General features: G+C 43.6%; 1 protein-coding gene across 3 annotated transcripts in view; it reads right to left on the minus strand.

Moving 5' to 3' along the window:
- Positions 1-11,531: 11,531 nt before the first annotated feature.
- Positions 11,532-22,116, minus strand: part of SEL1L2 (SEL1L2 adaptor subunit of SYVN1 ubiquitin ligase) — a 75,712-nt gene continuing 65,127 nt past the window's right edge. Inside the window, exons 15-17 of one of the 3 annotated variants that reach the window (XM_074317676.1) lie at positions 21,901-22,073; positions 13,845-13,973; positions 11,532-13,689 (exon numbers count right to left, since the gene is read on the minus strand). In XM_074317676.1, the coding sequence (XP_074173777.1) occupies positions 13,570-13,689; positions 13,845-13,973; positions 21,901-22,073 (422 nt within the window). In that variant the 3' untranslated portion in view covers positions 11,532-13,569. Of the gene's footprint in view, positions 13,693-13,844; positions 13,974-21,900; positions 22,074-22,116 lie in introns of all 3 variants that reach the window. The other 2 variants (XM_074317677.1, XM_074317675.1) reach the window with 2 other exon arrangements.

Here is a 22,116-nt window from a genome sequence, read left to right on the forward strand (position 1 = left end):
AAGGCTCAGCCAAACTCCATCTCTCTGCCCTCAGGATTTTCATCTGTAAAATTACAGGTTTGGTACTCGGGCTCAAAGGAGGCCAGAGGCCTGCCACCTAAGTTCCTAAGGGTCTTTCCAAACAAAACGTTTCCACCTCCCTCCAGCTGGTAAAGAATCATGGCCATAAGGAGTCCCTTTCACTGAGGGAAGCATGGGACATCCCTCCATCATGTTATAGTGGGAAAAGAGCTGTGGGCCACTGGGCAGGGTGATCACAGGCACATTCAGCCTGGTCCTAGGACCTATATCCCAACACAGAAGTGGACAGGATTGCTGTCCCATCGTTGCAACTTCTGAGACTGTGTTCATGTCTTGGGGACTTCTTTTCCCTTTAGAGTTAACTTGAATTTCATCTGAGAAGTAGGTTTGAGAAGGTGAGCGCTGTGGTTTGCCTTGGGTCCCCTAGTCTTACAAAGTGGTCTAGAGTGCATTATCGTTTTAAGTTGGGCTCCAGACTCTAACCTATGCAGCATGGACTGCCTCCTGCATTTTCCATGGAAGATGACATTTTCCCATAGGCACCAAGCATTCAGTATTTGGGAAGTGTTCCCTATTCTGCAGAAAGTTCCCAGTTATTTGTGCGGGTGATAAGGTCTTGAGTACAAGTCACACCTGAGCAGGAAATGCTCAGGCTTCCAGTGGCTGGAGGACCAAGTGAAGAAGTAGATGTGAAAGTGCTTTGTGATCTCTAAGTCAGATGGTCTGCATCGTTTCTTGAGAAGCCAGTTGAACAGTCATTATTCCCAAAGGCAGCTTCATGTACCCTGTCCCAAGGTGTCGTGAGTTGCTAAAGCCCTCCTTTTAAAGCTCAGCATTACATTCTTGCCAGGCAGTGTCCTAAAGCCTTTGGTATGCATTCTTATTTCATCCTCATCTCCTTCTGAGGTAGATATTAGTACAATTATTCCCATTTTTCAGATGAGGAAATAGGCTCAGAGATTTTGTAATTTCTCCAGGGTCACATTAATGGCAGCATGTGACTTCAGTCCTGTATGTGACAAAGCGAGGGCAATTAACACTATTTTTATGCTGCCTTTTAGCGGTCAAAGCCTTCTAAGAACTGTAACTCTTTCCCTCTATTTCCTCCCTCCTGCCATAACCTTTGTCTGCCCCAAGTAGTGTATTAGAACCAGACAGGTGATTCCACCCACTGTCTCCGATACATGTTCAGCCCTGTAATTCAATCTGTCCCTGTGGAGCAGCCCAACTTCCAGACTCTTCTGGGTGTCTCTTACTCTAAGCTCAGTTGGCCTTTAAATTATCTTGCTTTCTTGTCCGGGGCCATCTTGAACTTTTGTTAGTTCCATCTCCTTTAGCACCTTATACATCGTTTCCTATCCAGGAGTTCCTTTTCAGCTAAGGTTTCAGCTCCTTGAGAATTGGCACTACCAGAACCAGGATTCCGTCAGTTGCAGGGAAGGCCCAGGTGGAGTCACCCCCAGGCAGGCAATGGGTATCCCTGGGAGCACTGCAAAGAGCAGGAGACTGGGAAGACAGGGAACTGACATAAAGTACATTCAGCTGCAAATTCCTAGGATCAGCCACTGGATGGGATTCAAGACGAGACTCTTATTCCAGGGGAATCTGGGTGTCAAGCCAAGCAGTTGGACATAGATAACGGCCGGAATACAACTGCTGGTACTGGAAGACAGGGAAGGGCTTGGTCCTAGAGAATAAGATTGGAACCATGATGTGAGGTCAAAGCAGGGCCTACAGCACTGCTGACTGGGTGTTACACTGTAGGATTGTAGGTCTTGAGTCCAGGCTAGAGGTCCAGCTGTCATGAGATACCATGGTGGCCTGTAGAATGATTAGCATGAGTTCTGAAATCAGACCCACTGAACCCGCTTTGCACCACCAACTAGCTTACCTTGCATGTTACTTAGCTGCTGTGCAACGGGTCATTCTTAGAAGCATTAGTATAATACCTAGCAGAGAATAAGCATCATACTTGTTTCTTAGGCTTAGAAAGCCAAGCCCAGAAGATGCCTTAATGTCTGGTGCAATATCTCTTAAATTACAGAGTGTTAATAGATATTAACAAAAGAAGGGGGTTGGAGCAGGGGGACAGGAAGTTTCCAGAGGTAAATATGGTTGGAAAAGTTGGATTAAACAAAATTAAATGGGTATCTTTCTTTAACAGTTCTCAGACCTCTAATATGCTCATGTTGTGAGTCTCCCAGAGGAGCCTATATTTTTTGCCATCTTCCAGAACTAATGACCCAATAAGCCTTTTATCAAGGAGCACCTTGCAAGAGCTTGAACCTCTTTTGGTAAACATTAGCTTAGCACAATGTGAAGCATTGTAGCGGCTTGTTAAATTGAATAGTTTTAGGAAAACCTACATTCAGTTATAATCCACTCACCTGCAAAACTATTGTTGTGCCGGAGACCCTGCTCGCTGCGCCATTTGTTGTGCGGGGCGGCCTGCGGGGTCTCTGGTCCCGCTCCCCACATAAGAATGCCCTCACAGAGCTCACAGCTGGGCTGACTGGAGAACACAGTGAAGCTGACATTGTGTATGTTTTTGCAACCAAAAGTATTTTGATTGAAACTCAGTTAAGCCACTATACAAATTAGGGCACGGCGATCCTCAGATAAATAAGGCAGGGGCCCTGTTGTCTCTTCAGTGGGTACAATAACACAGGCACTCTACTGATGTTTGATGTGGAATATGAGATACACCAGAAGAGAGGTCTGACCAAAGCACCTTGGGAGTTCGGAGGAGAAAGAATGTGCAGTCTGTGTGTGGTGGGGGTGGGGCGCCCTCAGGGAAGGCTTCATTCCATTTTGCAATCTTTGCACTGATTCACAGGGACCTATGAGATCCCAGCCACCGTGCCAGGTGCTGGGGTGTAACGAGGAAAGAGGCCCAGGCATTAGGGGCTGCCTGTTAAATGGAGCAGAACAATAAATAACAGGATTTCTTCAAATCTAAGAGCTATTCATTGTGAGTTGTATTCTAATTTTGGAGATGTTAAAATTTGGAGAAAGGTATATTTTAGAATTAATGAAATAAGTTAGTCATAGATAACGCAGAGTGCTTACAATGGACCAGACACTGTCCTACGTGCTTACTCACAGCAGTTTTTACGTATTTAATAAAAGGCAATTATATGTAGTGACAAGTGGCTTACACTGAGTAGGCTTTTGGAAAACATGGTGAATAAATGAGGAAATGAATATTAGAAGGGTAACCATCTGTCCTCCACCCTTTCAAAACTGTAGTGTTATCAAGTGTTATTTAGTGTTACTGAGAGATAGATGGCTAGGTAATGGTCCCATTCCTTATTTCTTTCCTTTTCCAGAATTGTCCCTGTTATTCATCTGTGTTTATTTTTCCTTATAAACTTGAAAGTAACTTGCCTAGGTTAAAAAGCATTCTGTTGGTAGTTATAATATTAAGGACGTATTATTATATTTAAAGATTGATTTAGGGAAAATTAACATCTATATTTTGGCATCTTCCTTTTCAAACACAAGATGTATTTTTCCATTTATTCAAATCTTATAGATAGGTGTTTAAATTATTGTATTATTTCAGATTCCTCTTTTACAATCCTGGTCCTTTCTTTGACATTACTTAGAATAACTTGTCATCTTAAAGTTTGAAGAACCTTAAGAAAGAGCTAGGAGTCCTCATGCATTAATTCATTAATCACCCATTTAAAAAGTTTTTGAGACCAATTATGTGTAGTACTAGGCACTGAAGATACCGTGGTGAATAAAAAAAAAAATGATTCCTGCTCCCACCGAGTGTACACTCTATAAATCAAAAGATATTGATTTTAGTCCCAGCTTAAAAGGTTATTATCTCTGTGTCTTCTGGTATATTTAACATCATTTTTTCCTTAGATTCTTTCTTGGTTTGGGTTTTCCCAAAAGCACACCCTGAGACAAAAATGTGAGTACAAGCAGTTTATTTGGAGAGGGCGTTGGAAGGTGAAAGAGTGGAAAAGTGGAAGGGAGGAAAGCCAGTACAAAATGTGTTAATGAGCAGATCACTACAGTGGGCAACTGGGGCTCAGTCCTGCTGACACCTTCTGAGAGACTCTAAAGAAAATAAGCTGAATCAGCCCCCAAGGGGCAAGGAAACTGGGCAACTCCTTCCTTACTGGGAACATTAACTCCCGGCCCTTCTGGCAGCCAGAGAGCCTCCTCAGCCAGAGGAATGCAGGTGCTTGAGGTGGGAAGCCATAGATACAAGGGACTGCCCATGCAGGTGATCTGAGAACTGGACTGAGGGGACTTGGGCCGGGCACTGATGGTACCTACTACACTGTCCGTTAAGAAAAGGGAGCAATCTTTGGAAAGTGTATTTACGTAGAATGGGGAAGGGGGAGATAATGGGAGAGAAAATCAGTGTGGAAAGTCAATGTCACTCAGAACAATCACAATAGTATTTGTCAATACTATTGATTTATCACAATCAAGCTTTCACATTCCATTTTAAGTCATCAATGAATCACGTGGCAAGATTAATGATGCCTTTTGGGTTTTTGTATGTTGGCAAGGTTTCCGATATGCTTTTGAAACATGATAGAAAAAGAATTTTTCAAAAGAATCTTATATAAATTTTATCTTTTGTCTACTTTAATATTTTAGATGGAAAAAATGAAAAATAGTAGATATCACTTTGAAAGCTATATTTGACAGTAAGATGACATGAGGGGGAGGATAGGATGGAATAAAGAGCACTGGCTTTGGGTTTGATCCTAAATCTTTCTGCTAATGGGCAGTGTGACCTTGGACAAGATGCTGGTCTGCTGCTCTCTGAGCCAGGATGTCCTTCCCTGGAAAATGTGACAGTACTTTTTTCACATCGTTTTAGTTTGGGTTTCCCCTGAAGCAGACCCTGAGAAGAGAAACTGTTGGAGTTCAGGAGTATGGGAGACTTTAAAGCTTCAGGTATGTTGTGCCTCTGGAAATACATATTCAGCTCATGACAACTTTCCCTCACGTTAGTTCCAGTGGAATCACTATTTTTAGTTTTATGGGTTTTTCCTTGTTAATAGCAAGCTATTGTTAGAATGGCACATTTATTGTTGCTATGGGTTAGTACCTTTTCTCATAAAAAGGATGTGTCTTAGAGGAGGAGAACATTTTTTTTACATTACATACACTAGCAAAATACTTCCTGGGAAAAAGAATTCATTCTGGCAGAGTAAGGAATGAAGGAAAAGATGTGGTGGGGAAACCTGTAGCCTCATATGGAGCAGAATTCAATGTGAAATCCAAGGCTCATGTCTCTACCCCTCCCCACCTTTCTTTCTTTTTTGGTAATGGTTTTAAATTAAAAAAAAAAATTAAATTCCCTTTCTGATGCCTCAGGTGTTTTCTGTGTGACTGTGGTATGCAGTTGTCAAACACTATTTTTATGAACCAATTACAGACTTACATTATAGACTTTTAGTTAGGGCACAAACACCAGTTCTTGGCTAACGGAGCCCTTTCTAACCTACCCCAGGTAAGGGGGTCCCATCTTATTTCCTAAGTTACACCTGTGCACACCACTGACAATTTTGTGGCTTTGGAATTGTAGATGCTTCCAACCCTCTCATCTTCCTGAGAAGGGAACTGACACAGCTAGAGAGGTGGAGTGACTTGACTGAGACCCCCAGCACATGTAGGGTTGGACTTCTTCACTTCCCAGCCCAGAGCACACTGCTCAGGAATGAAATTGTCAGACAGGGAGTTCTGAGTGATGAAACACGACTCTGTGCCTTGACTTGTGCTGAGGCCCAAAGGCTGAGAATGAATACACTGAGGGGCTAGATGTCCTGAGTCAGACTTGCAAAGGGGTGCAGGGTGGTGGCTGGGCTATTTAAGGCTGACGTAGGATAGTGGACGTAAAACTTTCTTGCAGGGAATTTTCTGCCGGCTATTGCATTTCCTGAGGGAGGGAAAAAGGGAGCTCTCCCCTCAACTTCAGCCAAAGGAGAGGGGCTCTAAGGGAGCTAATTGGAGAACTTGATTTGTGGCCCCTGGAATTTGGGGCATATAGTGGTGTGGGGTGTGACACATACCTAAGGGGAGAGAGCATGAGAGCGAGACACACGGGGCTGCCATCAGAGCTGGCTGCACTTCCACCAAGAGCAGGAGCAAGAACGTATATTTTTCAGAGAACAGATAACACAAGGAAAGGAGCTTAGCGCAACCCACAGAGAGGATACTGTATAAGTGTCCTAGGACTACTGTTAAAAACCACCACAAAATTAGTTGCTTAAAACAACAGGTATTTATTCCCTCACAGCTGTGGAGGCCAGATGTCTGGAATCAAGGTGTTGGCCAGACCACACTCCCTTTGTAGGCTCTAGGAGAGTATCCAACCCTTGCCTCTTCCAGCTTGTGGTGGCTGCTGGCATTCCTTGGCTTGTGGCCGTATCACTCCAATCTCTGTCTCCGTGGTGGTATTGCTTCCTTCTGTGTCAAATCTCCTCTGCCTCTCTCTTAATGCTGTTATTGCATTTAAGGCCCATCTGGATAATCCAGGATACTCTCCCCGTCTCAAAATCACTTCTGCAAAGTCCTTTTTAGACATATAAGGTTAACATGCACACATTCCAGGGATTAGCACATAGATCTCTTTTAGGGGCCGTTATTCAGCCCACCACAGGTAGGGATTCCCATATGAGAGAGTCTGATGGATGGCCAGGGCCTTGGGGCTCAGGAGGCTTACTCATGCTGCAAATACTTCTGCTCACCTCTGAGTCAGCTGCAGCTGTGGAGGGCCCTTCCCTGCTACCTCAGACTCTGCTAACTGTGCCCAACGTTAAGGGAAGGCATGAGTCTTTTTTTGTCTCAAAGAGTTCCCCAGAGCTTCTGAGAAACAACCTAGATGGGCTGACAGGGTAGTTAATGCACCCCGAGGTGATTCTCGAATGATGGAGAACAGAGCTGTTGGGTAAAGTGTCCAGCCTTCTGTCTTTCAAATGGATAATTCTGAGGGGTATTTTGTAAACTTCACATCTTGGTAGAATAAAGACCCATTGCCTATAGCAGTGACCTCAATAATGTATCTTTTAATGGCTTTTTATCGTTCCCACTCCCTGACTTCTTTTTTTTTTATTATTAGTTTCAGGTGTACAAAACAATGTAATAGACATTTATCATTTATATCCCTCACACAGTGACGACCCCTTCCCCCATCCACTACCTCTCTGACATCGCACACAGCCATTACATTTCCACTGTCTCTATTCCTAATGCTGTACTCCACGTCTTGTAACTATATACATATAGTTACAAGTTACATATAGTTATAATTTATATATATATATAAAATTGTAGTTGACATATATATAGTTACAATTTATAATATATAAATAATATATAAACTTGTAGTTGACATTCATTATTGTTCAGCTTCAGCTTCAGGTGTACAGTGCAGTGATCAGGTATCTACATCATCCCTGAGGTGGTTTCCCTAATGGTACAATTGTCCATCATCCAGTCCCTTATTTCTGAGTCCTGGGATCACCTCACAAATGAACTACCTATACCCAAATCCTTGTCTCAGGCTCTGCCTTCTGGAGACCCCAAAGACAGAAGGTTTCCAGACATGGGATCCCCAAGAAACCACAAAAGTGCTCCATGGAAGTCAACGTGGCAAGTGTCCATGCTCAGCAGGTGCTATTGTAGGATTACTTCTGTGCTGGTTTAGTAACATCTTTGCCTTAAGCCACACCTCTCACCATCCCTCCCCCACTTCGATCATGGAGGAGCCAGAGACAGGTAGGGAAGGGGGAGGGAAGGAAACAGCAGGAAACTGACCATTTTCCACACTCTCCCCCCCCCCCCCCACTTAGGTGTCTCAGGCTGAATCAGGCCAGGCTGGCCACAGCCTACTTACTGCATTCAGTTCTTTCAACATACTGCCAACATTCGTCAATCCATCTACTACTCTGCTAGCATCTGCATTTGTTTTAGAGACAGAAACTGTTCATCAGCTAGAATCATAATACCAGAATTCTGGCTGTAAATATCCTCTGGTAATGATTATACAGCTCTGCAGAAGTAATCAGATCATTGCACGGTGTGTCTATCAAATGGAAAAATCCTACCTCACAGAAGGTCTGGGAGGATGAAGTGAGCTAAGTCTAGGAGAACGCCTGGCACATGGTGGGTGCCTTAATGATGGGGTCTCTCTCCTATACTACCCATCCCAAGCTTCCTGAGAGCTGGGACCATGTAGGTCTCCTTTTAATATGCCAGGTTCTTGGCAGAGTGCTTGGGACACTTGAAGTGCTCAGTACCTTGTTGAATGGAAAGGTGGCAAGCTCCAGAACGCAGCTCTTAATCACTGCAGCAGAGCCCTGGCCCCATCCCAGCAGGCCTCCCCGTTGTGTGGTAGGCAACGCTGCTCATGGCCCCCACCTGCATCTGTTGGTCCAGGGCTTTCTCTGTTGGCTCCATCCCTCAACCAATGACAGCTGAAAGTTGTGGATGAATACCTCAGCTCCCTTGTCCCTTGGGAGGCATAACAATGAAGTGCACACCAGTGGAACTGAGCTCCAGGAAACCATCCTGCATTGGCTTCCTTCCCTTCCCCGTCTCACTTCCCCACTTCTCTACCTATGTTTCCTGAGATTCCTTACTAGATAAACGACTCACATTCAAATCCTTGTCTCATGGGCAGCTTCTGGGGGAACCTAAATGAAGACAGTCACATCATTTAGGTTTGAAATGTATTTGGGGCTTTGTGAGGTGAGGCCCTTCCCCCTTTCTGCTTGGTTTCATACAATCCATCCCCCTTTCTGCTTGGTTTCAGATCTTTGGATAATGTGTAAACTACTTGGCTCAACTCAAATTCATGCTGGGGCCTGTATGCTTGCCAAGCCAGAGCTGCCTCTGTGCTTTCGCCTGAGACAGTCAACTAATTCAGGTGGCTGGTTTGGCACCACAGTGGCCCCATGGCTGTTTCCGGAACACAAATCTACCTGTTTTCTTAACATGAAGACAACCTCAGATTGCTCAGGAGCCATTGTCCTGGTACGAATTTCCTGCTGTTGTGAAGAAGAGATGGAAAATTGTTATAGTCCATCTCTGCTTTCCCTTATCTTTGCTTCTTTTAGGAGAAAATCTGTTTGGAGACTCTGCATTTGTTGTGGGTCAGTGTGTTCTCTTTGCTAAATGATGTGGGGGAACAATTCAAAGTAGTGGGAGAACCTAGAAGAAGTTGGAAGAATTTTCAGGTAAAGCTCATTGAAGTTGCTGACCATGGAATAACAATGATATTCATGGCTAGATAATTTGTGAAGTTTTATGGGAAAATGGGACCTTTGTGTTTTCTAATCATGTACTTTAAAATAGCATAAAATACAACGTAAAATTAAATATAAAAAATGTAAAACCATTAATTTTCTAGGCTGTAAGGGTCCAATCAGTAACTCTTGGAACCTTACCTGAACAGTACGCTAGTTCGGAAGGGTTTTCCCCACACTGCATTAGCAGGGGCCTGGCACTTCCCAATGCTAAGGTACTAACCAAGAGAGTGGCTCTGATATTAGGGCTGGGGTGGAGCTGATGCTCTTTTTGAATAATAAGGTTTAGTAGGTACCTTACCAGGAGAATGACCTCAGTGCAAAAGAGATGTCTGATATTTTCATACATTCCAATCTAGAGGCCAGTCCACAGTGAAGCCTGCTTTCCCCACTCCCTGATCCAAAGATGTGACGTTTCCTGCTTTCCCCATCTGGCAGCAGAACTGCAGGACAGAGGATGCTGACACCAATGCTGACCATAACCTATGCTGAAGGCCACATGTCACAGGAGGACCTTAGTTCTAGGAGATGAGGCAGAGGAGATGGGTTTGTAGGGACATGGGTTTGGGAAGGGAAGATGCATGAGGATGGAAGACGTGGAGAGAGTCAGGGGTGGGTCTCCCATCAGCTGAGTTGCTGATGAGTTGCTGAGAGTCAGGTGTGAGTCCTGATACACAGAGTGGAGCCTGCACCTAGGGTACTTCAGGTGAGAGTCCCAATCATCCTGGGACTCTGCACGTCTTTGCTCATGTCACTTAAGCTCAGAGCAGAGAAATAATAGAGCATTCTGTGTATGTGTGTGCATGTGCCTGTCTGAGGACGAGAGGGGGGCACCTTTTCTTCTGTCCAATCAGACATGTGAATTTCTTCAATCTGTAGGATGGGAAGACAAAGGGAGCCAGGCATGGATCTGATTAGTCTGTCCACACCTTGTCTTCCAAGATAAGAAGCTTAGTGTCTGGGCTGCATTTTTCTTCTGCCAATTTTTGTACTGAAATTCATGTAACCTTTGGTAAGGGTTTAAACAGTATACTTATGGTTGGTTAAACATGACTGCAAATTCTTTGCTATTCCTCCCATTGAGAGGTGGCATCTAATGCTTGACCAATAGAATGTGGCAGAAGTGGTGTCTGAGGCTACTTTTTAGGAAACCTGCAGCTTTGCCTGGGTCTCTGTGAACACTCTCTGAGAGCCCTGAGCTGCCGTGTAAAAATTACTGTTCTGTCTGCCTTGTTGAAGAGATCACATCTGGTCAACACTCACAGCTGAGCCATCTTCCAGCCATCCCTGCCAAGGGGCCAGGGATGTGAATAAAACTGTCTTGCACTCTATAACAGCCCATCCATGAAGTGAACACCAACGAGTGACCTGTTGATGCCATATGGAACAGAAGAACCACATGGCCACACCCTGCCCAAATTCCTGAGATATAATAAAATGACTGTTGTTTTAAGCCACTAAGTTTTGGAGTAGTTTGTTAAACAGCAAGAGATAACTGGAAAAGTAATATAGAGGAAAGAACATATTTTGGAGTCACTTCTGGACTCAAATTCTAGCTTCGTTGTTTATTATTATGTAATCACATTATTATGTGATCTTTTCTTAACAAGTTACATAGCTTCTCACAGCCTCAGTGTCCTCCTGTGTGACAGAGGCAGTTATATCTACCTCCTGGCCTCACCATGAAGATGGAATGAAAAACAGAAGACAGTCTGGCACATGGCAGATTTCCATAGTGTATTCTTTTCTCCTCTTCTCAGCCTCAGCACACCCTCCTCTCTGGCTTTCTGGGATTCCCAGAGATGGGACTGCAGGAAGCAGCACCCGTCTGGCCCTGCTTCCCTTAGGACTTTATTCTCTTGTCTCTCTTCCCCAGATACTCCCACCCATACCTGTTAAAACCCACCATTTAAGACTTGGGGGGAAAGCATAGAATTCCAAAAGTGTGTTCCCCATGAAATAACCGTGAACCGCTGCTCTAGAAAAAAAAAAATTCTTTACTTTTAAAAAAAAATATCAACTTGAACAGCTACTCCACTTTCATAAAGAATCTGGGAAGGAAATATAGAGGAAAAAAGAACTTACAAAGAAAATTGGATTTTTTACAAGTTTCCTTGTACTCCACAGGCTATTGGTTTTTATTCAAAGCTATCAGAAGCAGGAAAGAGAACAGGGGCTGGTGTGTCTGTGGAGGGGCGGGATTGTCATAACCTGGAAGGAAGCGGGAGGCTCTTTCTCCCTTGGTTAGTTATCACGAAGCTGCACAGGTGCCAGCAGGTGCCCGTTCATGCACCACAGTGATGAGAAAGATTTGCTCCCGCAGCGCCTCCAGAGAAGAGGCTCAGAAATGGACATTTGAGTGACTCCAACACCCTAAATCGCCATACTTTCAAGGCCTTTGCTCACATTTACTTGGAGTAATTAGCTGAAATGGGAAATTGATGAGCTCACGCTGCCCTTGCTCCTAAATTTCAGGCAGTGTTCTACTACTCTACCCGGCAAGCCACAAAAAGGGTCTCCCTTTCACCCCTGCCTGCAGCTACTTCCACAAGCTTCACCACTAAGGAGTTCATGTGTCATCCAGACTTGGAGCCAGGACTCACCTGCTTAGCCTTCCACACGTGCCTGTTTACCCTAATCCTCGTGTGTGACGTGCACATTCCAGAAACCTGTCATATAGAATTGCATGGCCAGCCTGTCCCTCGGGCCCTGAACTGGGGTTTGGATGTCTGCTCCTCGCTTTTACATTTATACAAGTTAGTCTGGATCCATTGGCACTGGAACTCTCTAGTAAATCAGGAATAATTTCCAGGAAATTCTAAACACCTGGACCTCAGACAGGCCAGGATTAGTTCACGGACAAATAAATGACTGTGGCTACTATGTGTATGTGCAACACATAAAAACCACTTTTGAAGTTAGGCTTATTTAAGCCTCACATTACTCCAGTGAAGTAGAAATTAATCCCATTTTATGGAGGAAAAACTTGAGGTTTGGAGAAATTATGCCCAAAGTCATAGAGCTATTAAAGGACAGAGCCAGACCTCAAATCCAGGTTGTTTGGTTCCAAACCCAATGTTCCCCCATTTTATTCTGCTTTCTGATTATGATTGATGTTATTAATTAACTGTTTTCTTGTCCCCACATTGGATTTCAAGTAGGCAAGCAGGGTCTTTTCTGACCAAAACACCCAGCATTTTGGCTGCAGAACTGACTGCAGGGCCCTGAAACCACACAGCTTGTTATCAGCTCAGCTGTCCCTATATTCCAAAAATTTGCCATGAGTTTTTAAAGAATATTAAAAGCCACCATTTATGGAGTTCTAGAGGCCAGGCCCTGTGATCTTTAATCCTCATACCAGCTCTCTAATATAGGTATTTTTTCCCCATTTTGCAGATCAGGAAACTGAGGCTCAGAGAAGTCGAATATCTAAAGAGTTGTGGAGCTGAGATTCAAGCCTGGCCCTAGACATCAGTCGTGTGCCTCCTGGACTCTCCTCACCTACCCTTCCCCCAGGCCTGAGACCCTGCTTTGCCTGTCAGGGTGGAGAGAGAACTGGACACTTTAGCTTCTGTTCCAGGAGGCTGGTACCATCCCACTCTATGCGTACTGCACAGGGGATTCCCCAGATGGAACAGGATTCCAAAGAGGGATGGAAGGAAGGGTTGTGGACAGACCCCAAATGACGTTGTATGGTACATAGTTGCTAATGGAGCTTTGCTAGAAGGCGCCTCGGTGAGGAGTCCAAGTCAGCCCCCTAGCACAGCATGCCCCAGGAGCTTTCGCTCATCGGGATTATGATGTGGTTCACAGGATCATTCCCACAAGATGAAGGGTCTGTTGTAGTTTTTGTCTTTATCAGATTCTGAGGGATCTGCTCCTGCCCTCCCAGAGCTCCCCCTACTCCCTACTTCAGTGTGTCTGTAGGAGCGAGACACCCATTTTGTCCTCTTGAAAGGTTGTTATAATAACATAAAAATGGGCGGTCTTTACCAAACTCAGAATTAGATCACCACGATGACAAGTTTGTGATGAAGTGTTAGGTGAACAGTCCCCAGCACCCCCTCGAGTGCCCACCTCCACTAACCAGGAAGTCTGAAATGGTTTCTCAGCGGCTAAGTCCCAAGCTTTGTCCATTTTCCACCATAGCCCTGTGTGGGAAATCTGCAGCAGACTCTTGAGTCTGGCAAGGAAGTTCTTTATTTGGCAAGGATGCCTTGGAGTAAACTGGTTATCACGAGCAGATTTTCCTGTGATCCGGATCTTACCCGTAACGATTTCTAAGCAAGAAGATCAGCACCGCCACAATTAAGCCAATCCCAAATAAATCCCAGTATGGTCCCAGGGTGTTGTCCAGTTTTACCCATTTCCATCGCATTATAAACTGCTGACAAGAGACATTCTGTAAAAAAAAAAAAAAAAAAAAAAAAAATCCACGCCTCCCACTTTGTTCAGAACCATCATCTCCCTCCATTCCACTTCCCAATGTTGCTCATTGGAGTGTTCAGAGATGTGGGACCCATTTGAGAAAAAGCTTACATTAAAAAACAGGGTATCTTGGAGCAAATGCACAGTTTCCAGTTTCATGAGGGCGAGTAACACAGGTATGTGAGCATCGCGACTTGTTTGAGCAGCCATATCATATAACCTCCTGGCTGTGTGGATGTCCTACAAACAAGAACAGCCCATGCTCATTAGGTACATATTCTTTAGGGGTAAGTCAACAGAAGCTATTGTTAGAAATATTGTAATTTATCTGTCGTAGGCAGAATGGCTCCCCCAAAGATGATCATGTCTCATTCCTTGGAACCTACGAGTGTGTTACATGGCAAAGGGGACTTTGCAAACGTAATTAAGGTTACAGACCTTAAGATAAGGAAATTAGCCTGGATTATCCAGGTGGACTCAATATAATCACCTAAGCCCTTAATCACAGAGTTTTCTCAGGGCTGAGGGCAGAAGAGAATGTCAGATGTAGCAGAAGAAAAAGTCAGAGATTCTAGGTATGTGAAGGACTCAACACACCATTGCTGGAGGGCCACATAAAAAGAATGAGACGGAATTCTGTCGTGCAGGGCGGCCTGCGGGGTCTCTGCTCCCGCCCCCCACATAAGAACGCAGGATGTGGTGAGGCCAAAAAGGAACACCCATGGAGCCATAGGTAGGGGAGTCACACCACTATAGTCTCACTGGAGGCTGGATTCACAAGACATGCGACCTGCTGTCCGCTTTTCTGCCAACTAACCGACTCAACTCTCCTCGACTCGACTCCCCAACGCAGCTGCGACAGTTATATTAGTGGCCAATGGCTCAATGGCTACAGCTGACAGCCAACTAGCCGCCGCTGATGGCCATCTACTACCCGAGCCAGCACCTTTCTACGTGAGGCCGAGAGCCTGGAAACTGCACTCCTGGCTCTGTCCCCACAAATGCAGACAGCCAACAAGAAATGTGGGGCCTTCAGTCCAACAAGTGCCAGAAACTGAATTTGTCCAACAACCTGAATGAGCTGGGAAGTGGGTGCTTCCTCAGAGCTCCCAGTAAGGAACACAGCCTTGATTTTAGCTTTTGACCCTACGCAGAAGACCCAATCAAGCTCACCCAGACTTCTGACCTGCAGAAACTGTGAGGTAACATTTATTAAATCTGTGGTAATTTGTTACAGCAGCCATAGGAAACTAACACCATCTTCAAAATGCTTTCTTGAATACCACATAGACTCAATATTAGGTTAGATTCCAATGAAAGGAGGAGAACACTCGGCACTAACAGTACAGTTCCCTAAAACAAGTAATACAGATAGTAACAAGTGTCATACAGAGTCTCAGCTCCCACTCCCCGCACAAGAACACAGGATACAGTGAGGCCAAAAAGGAACACCCACGGAGCCGTAGACAGGGGAGTCATACCACTATATTCCTGCTGGGTTGGAGACACAGGGAGCAGGAGCCACACGATCTGCAACCTGCCGTCTGCTTCTCTGTCAACCAACCAACCCCTTGCTAACTGCAATCTGCCCTTGCTAGCTCACCACCATCTTCTTGCTAGCCCCCATTTGCTGCTACTGTAGCCACAGCAGGTATATTAGTGGCCAATGGCTCACTGGTTACAGCTGACGGCCAACTAGCCACAGCTGATGGCCATCCAATCACAGTTGATGGTCATTTACTACCTGAACCAGCACCTCTCCATGTGAGGCCGAGAGCCTGGAAACTGGCTCTGTCCCCACAACAAATATTTAAAGTTCCTAGTTTTCTCAACAGTACTTATCATACCTGAAGTTATAGAATTTGTTTGTCTGTCTCCAGGTCATTGAAGGCAAGGACTTGGACTACCTGCTCACCCCTGAATTCCCAATGCTTTATGATATGCTGCGGACATGGTAAGACAAGACTTTGGTAATATTTGTTGAATGAATGAATAGACTGTTTCGGTTCTCAGGCTGGAATTTGAATCCTCAAAGGACATACTATATTTTTAGGGATTGTTTTCAACCATTAAATTATGTCATGGCACTAAACATTTTTTTTTTTAATTTCCATCTACTTATGGCTTGTTTTTGTTTGCTTTTGTGGGGACAGAGCCCCAGAGAGCAGCTTCGAGGCTCTCAGCCTCATGTGGAAAGGTGCTGGCTCGGGTAGTAGATGGCAGTCAGCTGTGGCTAGTTGGCCGTCAGCTGTAACCATTGAGCCATTGGCCATTAATATAACTGCCATGGCTATGTTGGGCAGTCGAGTCGAGGAGAGTAGAGTTGGTTGGTTGGCAGCAAAGCGGACAGCTGGTCGCACGTCGTGTGAACCCAGCCTCCAGTGAGACCACAGTGGTATGACTCCCCTACCTGTGGCTCCGTGGATGTTCCTTTTTGGCCTCACCATGTCCTGCGTTCTTATGTGGGGAGCGGGCGTAGAGACCCTGCAGGCCGCCCCACACGACAGCTTTATTTTTGCTTTGTTTCCCAACAATGAAAAGGCTGAGTTGCTTTTAAAGGTTGAAGGGCCTTGGGCCAGCCCCAGAATTGTACTTTGCTTGGGTGCCTGTAGATTATTTATTTATTTTTTTATTGGGGAAGGGGAACAGGACTTTATTGGGGAACAGCGTGTACTTCCAGGACTTTTTTTTTTTCCAAGTCTAGTTGTTGTCCTTTCAGTCTTAGTTGTGGAGGGCACAGCTCAGCTCCAGGTGCATTTGCCATTGCTAATTTCAGGGGGCGCTACCCACTATCCCTTGTGAGACTCAAGGAATCCAACTGGCAACCTTGTGATTGACAGCTTGCGCTCCAACCAACTGAGCCATCAGGGAGCTCAGCGGCAGCTCAGCTCAAGGTGCCGTGTTCAATTTCAGTTACAGGGGGTGGAGCCAACCATCCCTTGTGGGACTCAAGGAGTTGAACCGGCAACCTTGTGGTTGAGAGCCCACTGGCCCATGTGGGAATCGAACCGGCAGCCTTCGGAGTTTGGAGCATGGAGCCACCGGGCCGGCCCATCTGTGGGTTATTTTCAAAAGAAGGGGAAGAAGAGAGATTTTTCACAAATGTTGGTCATCAGGGTCACTTTGTTGTTCCTCTCCATCTCCCAGAACTTCAATACAGAGTTCAATAGTTATGAATCCTTGAGGCCTCTGCTAGACCGTTTCTTAGGCGATGTCCTCTCTCAGTTGTGTTCTGCTTCTCATTTCTTAAATTTTCTCAAAGTTTTGCTGTCTGGTAAATTGATTTGTTGGAGAAACAGGAATGTTTTTGCTTAAAATACTTAAAATTCAGGAGACTGTTATGAACAAATCTTCTGGGCAACAGAAGAAATGGATGTCATAAAAACTCTAATTTGTGTCTCTAATTCCAATAAATTCAGTGGGTGCTCATTTGAAAGCACCCAGAAGAATGTAACGGCTGTGTCAACCCCCCACACATGAAAGGTATATTGACTTGAATAGTTCAGGAAAAGGCAGCCTTTGTCAAAATCTCTGGCATTCCTTCTTATTTGAGTCAGGAAATAGTTATTAATTTATCTTTTGAGGCACAACTATCACAATTCAGTCACTAGATTTATAATAAAAAATTTTGAGAAGTATTAAAGTGGGATGAGCTCACTCCTTAACCAGGCAGCCTCACAATTTGCAGTGGGGGTGGAGTGGATAGGAAAGTCTTTCTTTAAAATTTCCAAAGAAATTCCTGTGGCTAATTAGGGCAATGTATATAAAAGAAATTTTATTACTAGACTCTAAAAAAGACTCCTTAGGGGTGGCCAGTTAGCTCAGTTGGTTAGAGTGTGGTGCTAATAACACCAAGGTTGCTGGTTCGATACCTGCATGGGTCACTGTGAGCTGTGCCCTCCTTAAAAAAAAAAAAAAAAAAAAAAAGACTCCTTGTTCTTTATGCTATTTAGTAATAAATCCAAATAGTTCACACAAAGAATTTCCTCTTGATAGTGTTTTGATGATGGTCAGGGTTCACTAAATAAGTCCAATGCACAACTAACCCACTTACATTAAACTTTTCTGTGGTACAGTTGCATTTATTTTGCCTTAAATTTGGTGATTTAGGAGATTATGTAAACATATCTACAGACTTCTTAAATAAAATGATCCTAACTAAAATGTCAGGTGTGCCAAAGTACTGCCCAATGCCCACATATTCAAAAGAGTTTCTTATAATTCAAAGATATAGAATTCTCCAGCAATAAAGCATCTGGTGTATGAAAATAGTTCAAGTACATGATGCAGGAGTTCTCCAGCCCCAAAACTTTGGGTGTCATCAGAAATTTCTTATACTTGGAGGAGGTAGTTTTTTGTATAATTTTTGTTTTCTTATTATAAATATACTATATGTTAGAGAAAACTTTGAAAATATAGAAATTAACAAATTTTAAAAAACCACGACAATCTCACTGTGCAGAGATAAGTTCTGGTAATATTTCATATGCATCCTTGCAGCATTCAGCATTTTTATATATTTTCTTATGTACATACTTTTAATTTAGGAATTTTTCACTTTGTATAATATTTGTCTTCTGCTTTCTTAACCAAACAATATATTTCAAATAATTATACCATCTCCTAAGATATTCTTTAGTCTATAATGTTTTATTTTTAATGGTTGCACTGCGTTTCATAGTAATGGCTAATACTTATTACATACTTTCACTGCATACCAGTCATCACTCATTTATTTAAACCTCATGATCATTCTATAGGGCAGAGGATATTAACTCCATTTTAAAGATTAAGAAACTGAGGCACAGAGAGGTTAAATCACTTACCCAAAGCCACGTAATTTGTAAGTGGCAGAGCTGAGGTTGAAATCCAGGTAGTCTGCTCCTAGCCTGCTTATTTAACCACTAGGTAGTGTCTTTGTGTTCCCGGAACAATACTACAGTCCATCCTGGGCTGAACTTTTGTCCTGGGCTGAACAGTTTGTCCTGAACTCAATGAGAAGTCAGGAATTGGGGAGAGAGATGCTTCTCAGTGAAGCTATTAGGATAATTCACCTGCATCACCCTATTCTCAATGCCTAAAAATGGATGAGAACAACATGGATCCATTTTTTTTTCTTTCTTTTCTCTCTTTTTTTTTTTTTTTAAATAAATTTTATTCGGAACAGTGTGTTTTTCCAGGACCCCTCAGCTCCAAGTCAAGTCATTCTTTTCAGTCTAGTTGTGGAGGGAGCAGCTCACTGGCCCATGTGGGAATCGAACTGGTGACCTTGGTGTTATGAGAACTGCGCTCTAACCAACTGAACCAACTGGCCGCCCCAAGGACCCATTGTTTTACATTTATTTACTAAAAGTCGATTTATACTTCACTTCTCCCAGATGGCTTAAATACAGAGTTTGCAAAACCTGATTCCACACCACACGTTTTTCAATTCTCAGAGAAATCCTAATAATGATATTGTTCTCATCCTCCCCCCGTTTTGCACGAGCGTTAACTAATAAAGAGGATTGTGAAGTGGCTTGCTGAAGAAATTCTTAATTACTCCACAATTTAAGTGCTGTGAAAAGACTGTTCTCATTGTTTGGCTCTCATTAACCATCACTGGAACAAGCTTCTGGCTTTTAATTATCAGCATATTCATTTTAAGAATTAGAAAAGGTCGTATCTCCTTAATACTCTATGAGATAACAAGATTAATAAACTTGACACCTGGGTACTGGTTATTATTTTCCAACTGCTAAACAAAAGAAATTAATAAGGACAAAGAGCAATGGCCCCTCATTAACTAAATCTACAATTCCTGTAGCCAGGTTTGAGATGAAGTACAGTTTTTGGGTTTTTGTTTTTGTTTTTTCCATGTAGAGACTTTCAGTAGGAAATAAATACATCTATAACTGAGAGAGACTGATCAAAATGAACTACCCATGATACAATAGGAACCCTGACAAAAAAACAGAAATGTGGCCAGAGAGAAACTTCAAAGTTTTTTTAAAAGTATGAAATGCATGTCTGGACAACTGCTATTTGACATTGTGAAGAAAGTGCTTAGGAGAACAGTCAGCGGTGACTCCAAGAAGGAAAACCAAATACTGATGCAGCTGGCCAGCCGGTGCCAGCTGGCAGTGTCCTCTCTTGCATAGTTGGCCCAGTGTTCAGAGTCCTTCTTGAATTACTGGGGGCGGGAGAGTTAATTTGAATTTAATCCATGGGGTGGGGTCACTTTTATCCTTTATATGGACAGTGCTCCTCTCACCATTATTGTTATGTTTTTTGCATGGGGAATGAGGAACAAAAGCTTTAATCTTATTGAAGCCTTACTTGGCAGTTATTCAAATTCTCTTCTGATCTAAATAACAGTCATTCCGTGCACTGTTTGACTACAAAGCCTTTTCACAAAAGCTTATTCATTTTAACCTCAAAGCCTGGGGCAGGGGAGGTACTGGTTCTGTTTTACAGATGTGGATGACAGCTGGAGGGGAGTGAGGTGTGGCTAAATGACATCCAAAGAATCATCTAATGTTGCTATAGAATGCAGTCCTCCTCTCCCCAAATTTGTAAACATAGGAAGCTTGCAGCCGATAGGAATGGGGAAAACAGATTGGATTTGCATTTGACGTTTTTTCTACTGCTTAGGGTGCAGGGGCTGATGTAAAGTGATCAGCAAAAAAGGCAGGCCACAGGAAGGCAGGGATCACCACCGCTGAATTGTCAGGACCTGAATGTGTCACCCTTGGTTGCAGTGTACACCTTTAGCAGTTGCTAGATAGAAAATCCCCTACCAATGATTACTAAAACAACTGGAAGAAAAGAGCACAGAAAAGCTGATAAGCCCCCTTATATTTGGCTCTCGAAATGCAGTCAGAAATATACATACTGAAGTAAAATATATGCTTGAGACCTAAGAATGACTCAATTTACGGCCCACTCTCACGGCAAAAATATGAGGTCAGACAGGCCTGTGTTCAAATTGTGATATCACTACTGATAAACTCTGCAAATGGCCGTGTGACTTAAGCTCTGCCCTTCAGTTCCTGAGGCAAACGTTGAGGACAATTATAGGGCTTACGTCATTGAGTAGGTGGTCTGATTTAAATGACATAGAACACATAACAAACCAACACCTTGCTACTGTCATTGTTGGGACGGTTTTTCCTGCAGGCCCCCACTGAGAACTCAATCCCCCTCCTTATCGGAGCTCCAGTTCCCCTCCTCCTCCCATACCTTATTGGAGATGTCTCCCGCGGGCACCATAGGTAGAGGCCTCCCTGTCAAAACAAAGTTGAGGGATCACAGCTGCTAGGGACGGATCTCCCTAGCACCCCGGTTGGATTTCCCGCCTAACCCGGAGGTCTAACCCTATAAAACAAAGCACCTGACCCCAGTTAGTGCTCAGTTCTTTGGGAACAATCTCACTGAGCCCGCTGGTGCAATAAAGCTGTGTTCTCCCTGATCTCTGCGAGCCGCTTGAGTCTCTCGGTCCTCATCATTCTTCCGCAACATCATTATTGAAATTTAATAAGCCTTTATCACCCTGTCAGATGGCAATGCCGTCTTCTGCCATAGTTACACTCACTGTGTAAGAGATTTATCCAATATCTCCTTGTTTAGTTAGCTATTTTTCTTAATGAATATGCTTCATCTCCTCAAGGCATGTGTAGTCTTTGAAGGATGGAGAACTCTTTTTCTTGGGCCTCTCTAGAATGCACAACACTGTGTCATGTACACACTGGGTGTTTCATAGACATTTCTGGATTAATGCCACTTCAGTATCCAGCTCTGACCTCATTACCACTTTCTCCTTGTTACTAAGAGCTTGAGAATCGATGGAAATTTTAGTGGAAAAGGCCCGGAGGTAAAAGGGAGTCAGGATAGGGCCCACCAGAATTTCTGGGAAAAGCATGAATTTATTAATCAAATTGACCTAGACTAGATTATTCTACTCATAAGTTATATCCTTAGGTATAAATGGAGAAAATAACTTCTACCTCACAGGGTTATTATTAAAGTAAGTAATATGTGTTGGCACATAGGACAACTCAGCAAATAGTAAGTCTTTTCCTCCCTTCCTTTACGTTTTGATGACATCAATGAAATGCAAAACATGTATATATTTTCCCTTCCCATAGAGCTGCCATTACTAGGTTTGGATTATTACCAACACAATTACCTTTGCGATACCTAATCCATGTTCATACATATAGGCCAGATTGAACATGGCTTGTGCGCTGTGGTGTTTGTCGGCTGCAATGCTGTAATGTGTGGCTGCTGTTTGATAGTCTTTTTTAGTCCCGTAGCCATAGTAATAGTAATCTCCAATTTTTATTCTAGCGAATGCATTGCCTGGTAGAAATATTAGAAAGAGAAGAACCCAAATGATTCATGT

This window comes from Rhinolophus sinicus, linkage group LG13, assembly GCF_036562045.2.
Source record: "Rhinolophus sinicus isolate RSC01 linkage group LG13, ASM3656204v1, whole genome shotgun sequence".
In the NCBI taxonomy this organism is placed as follows: Eukaryota; Metazoa; Chordata; class Mammalia; order Chiroptera; family Rhinolophidae; genus Rhinolophus; species Rhinolophus sinicus.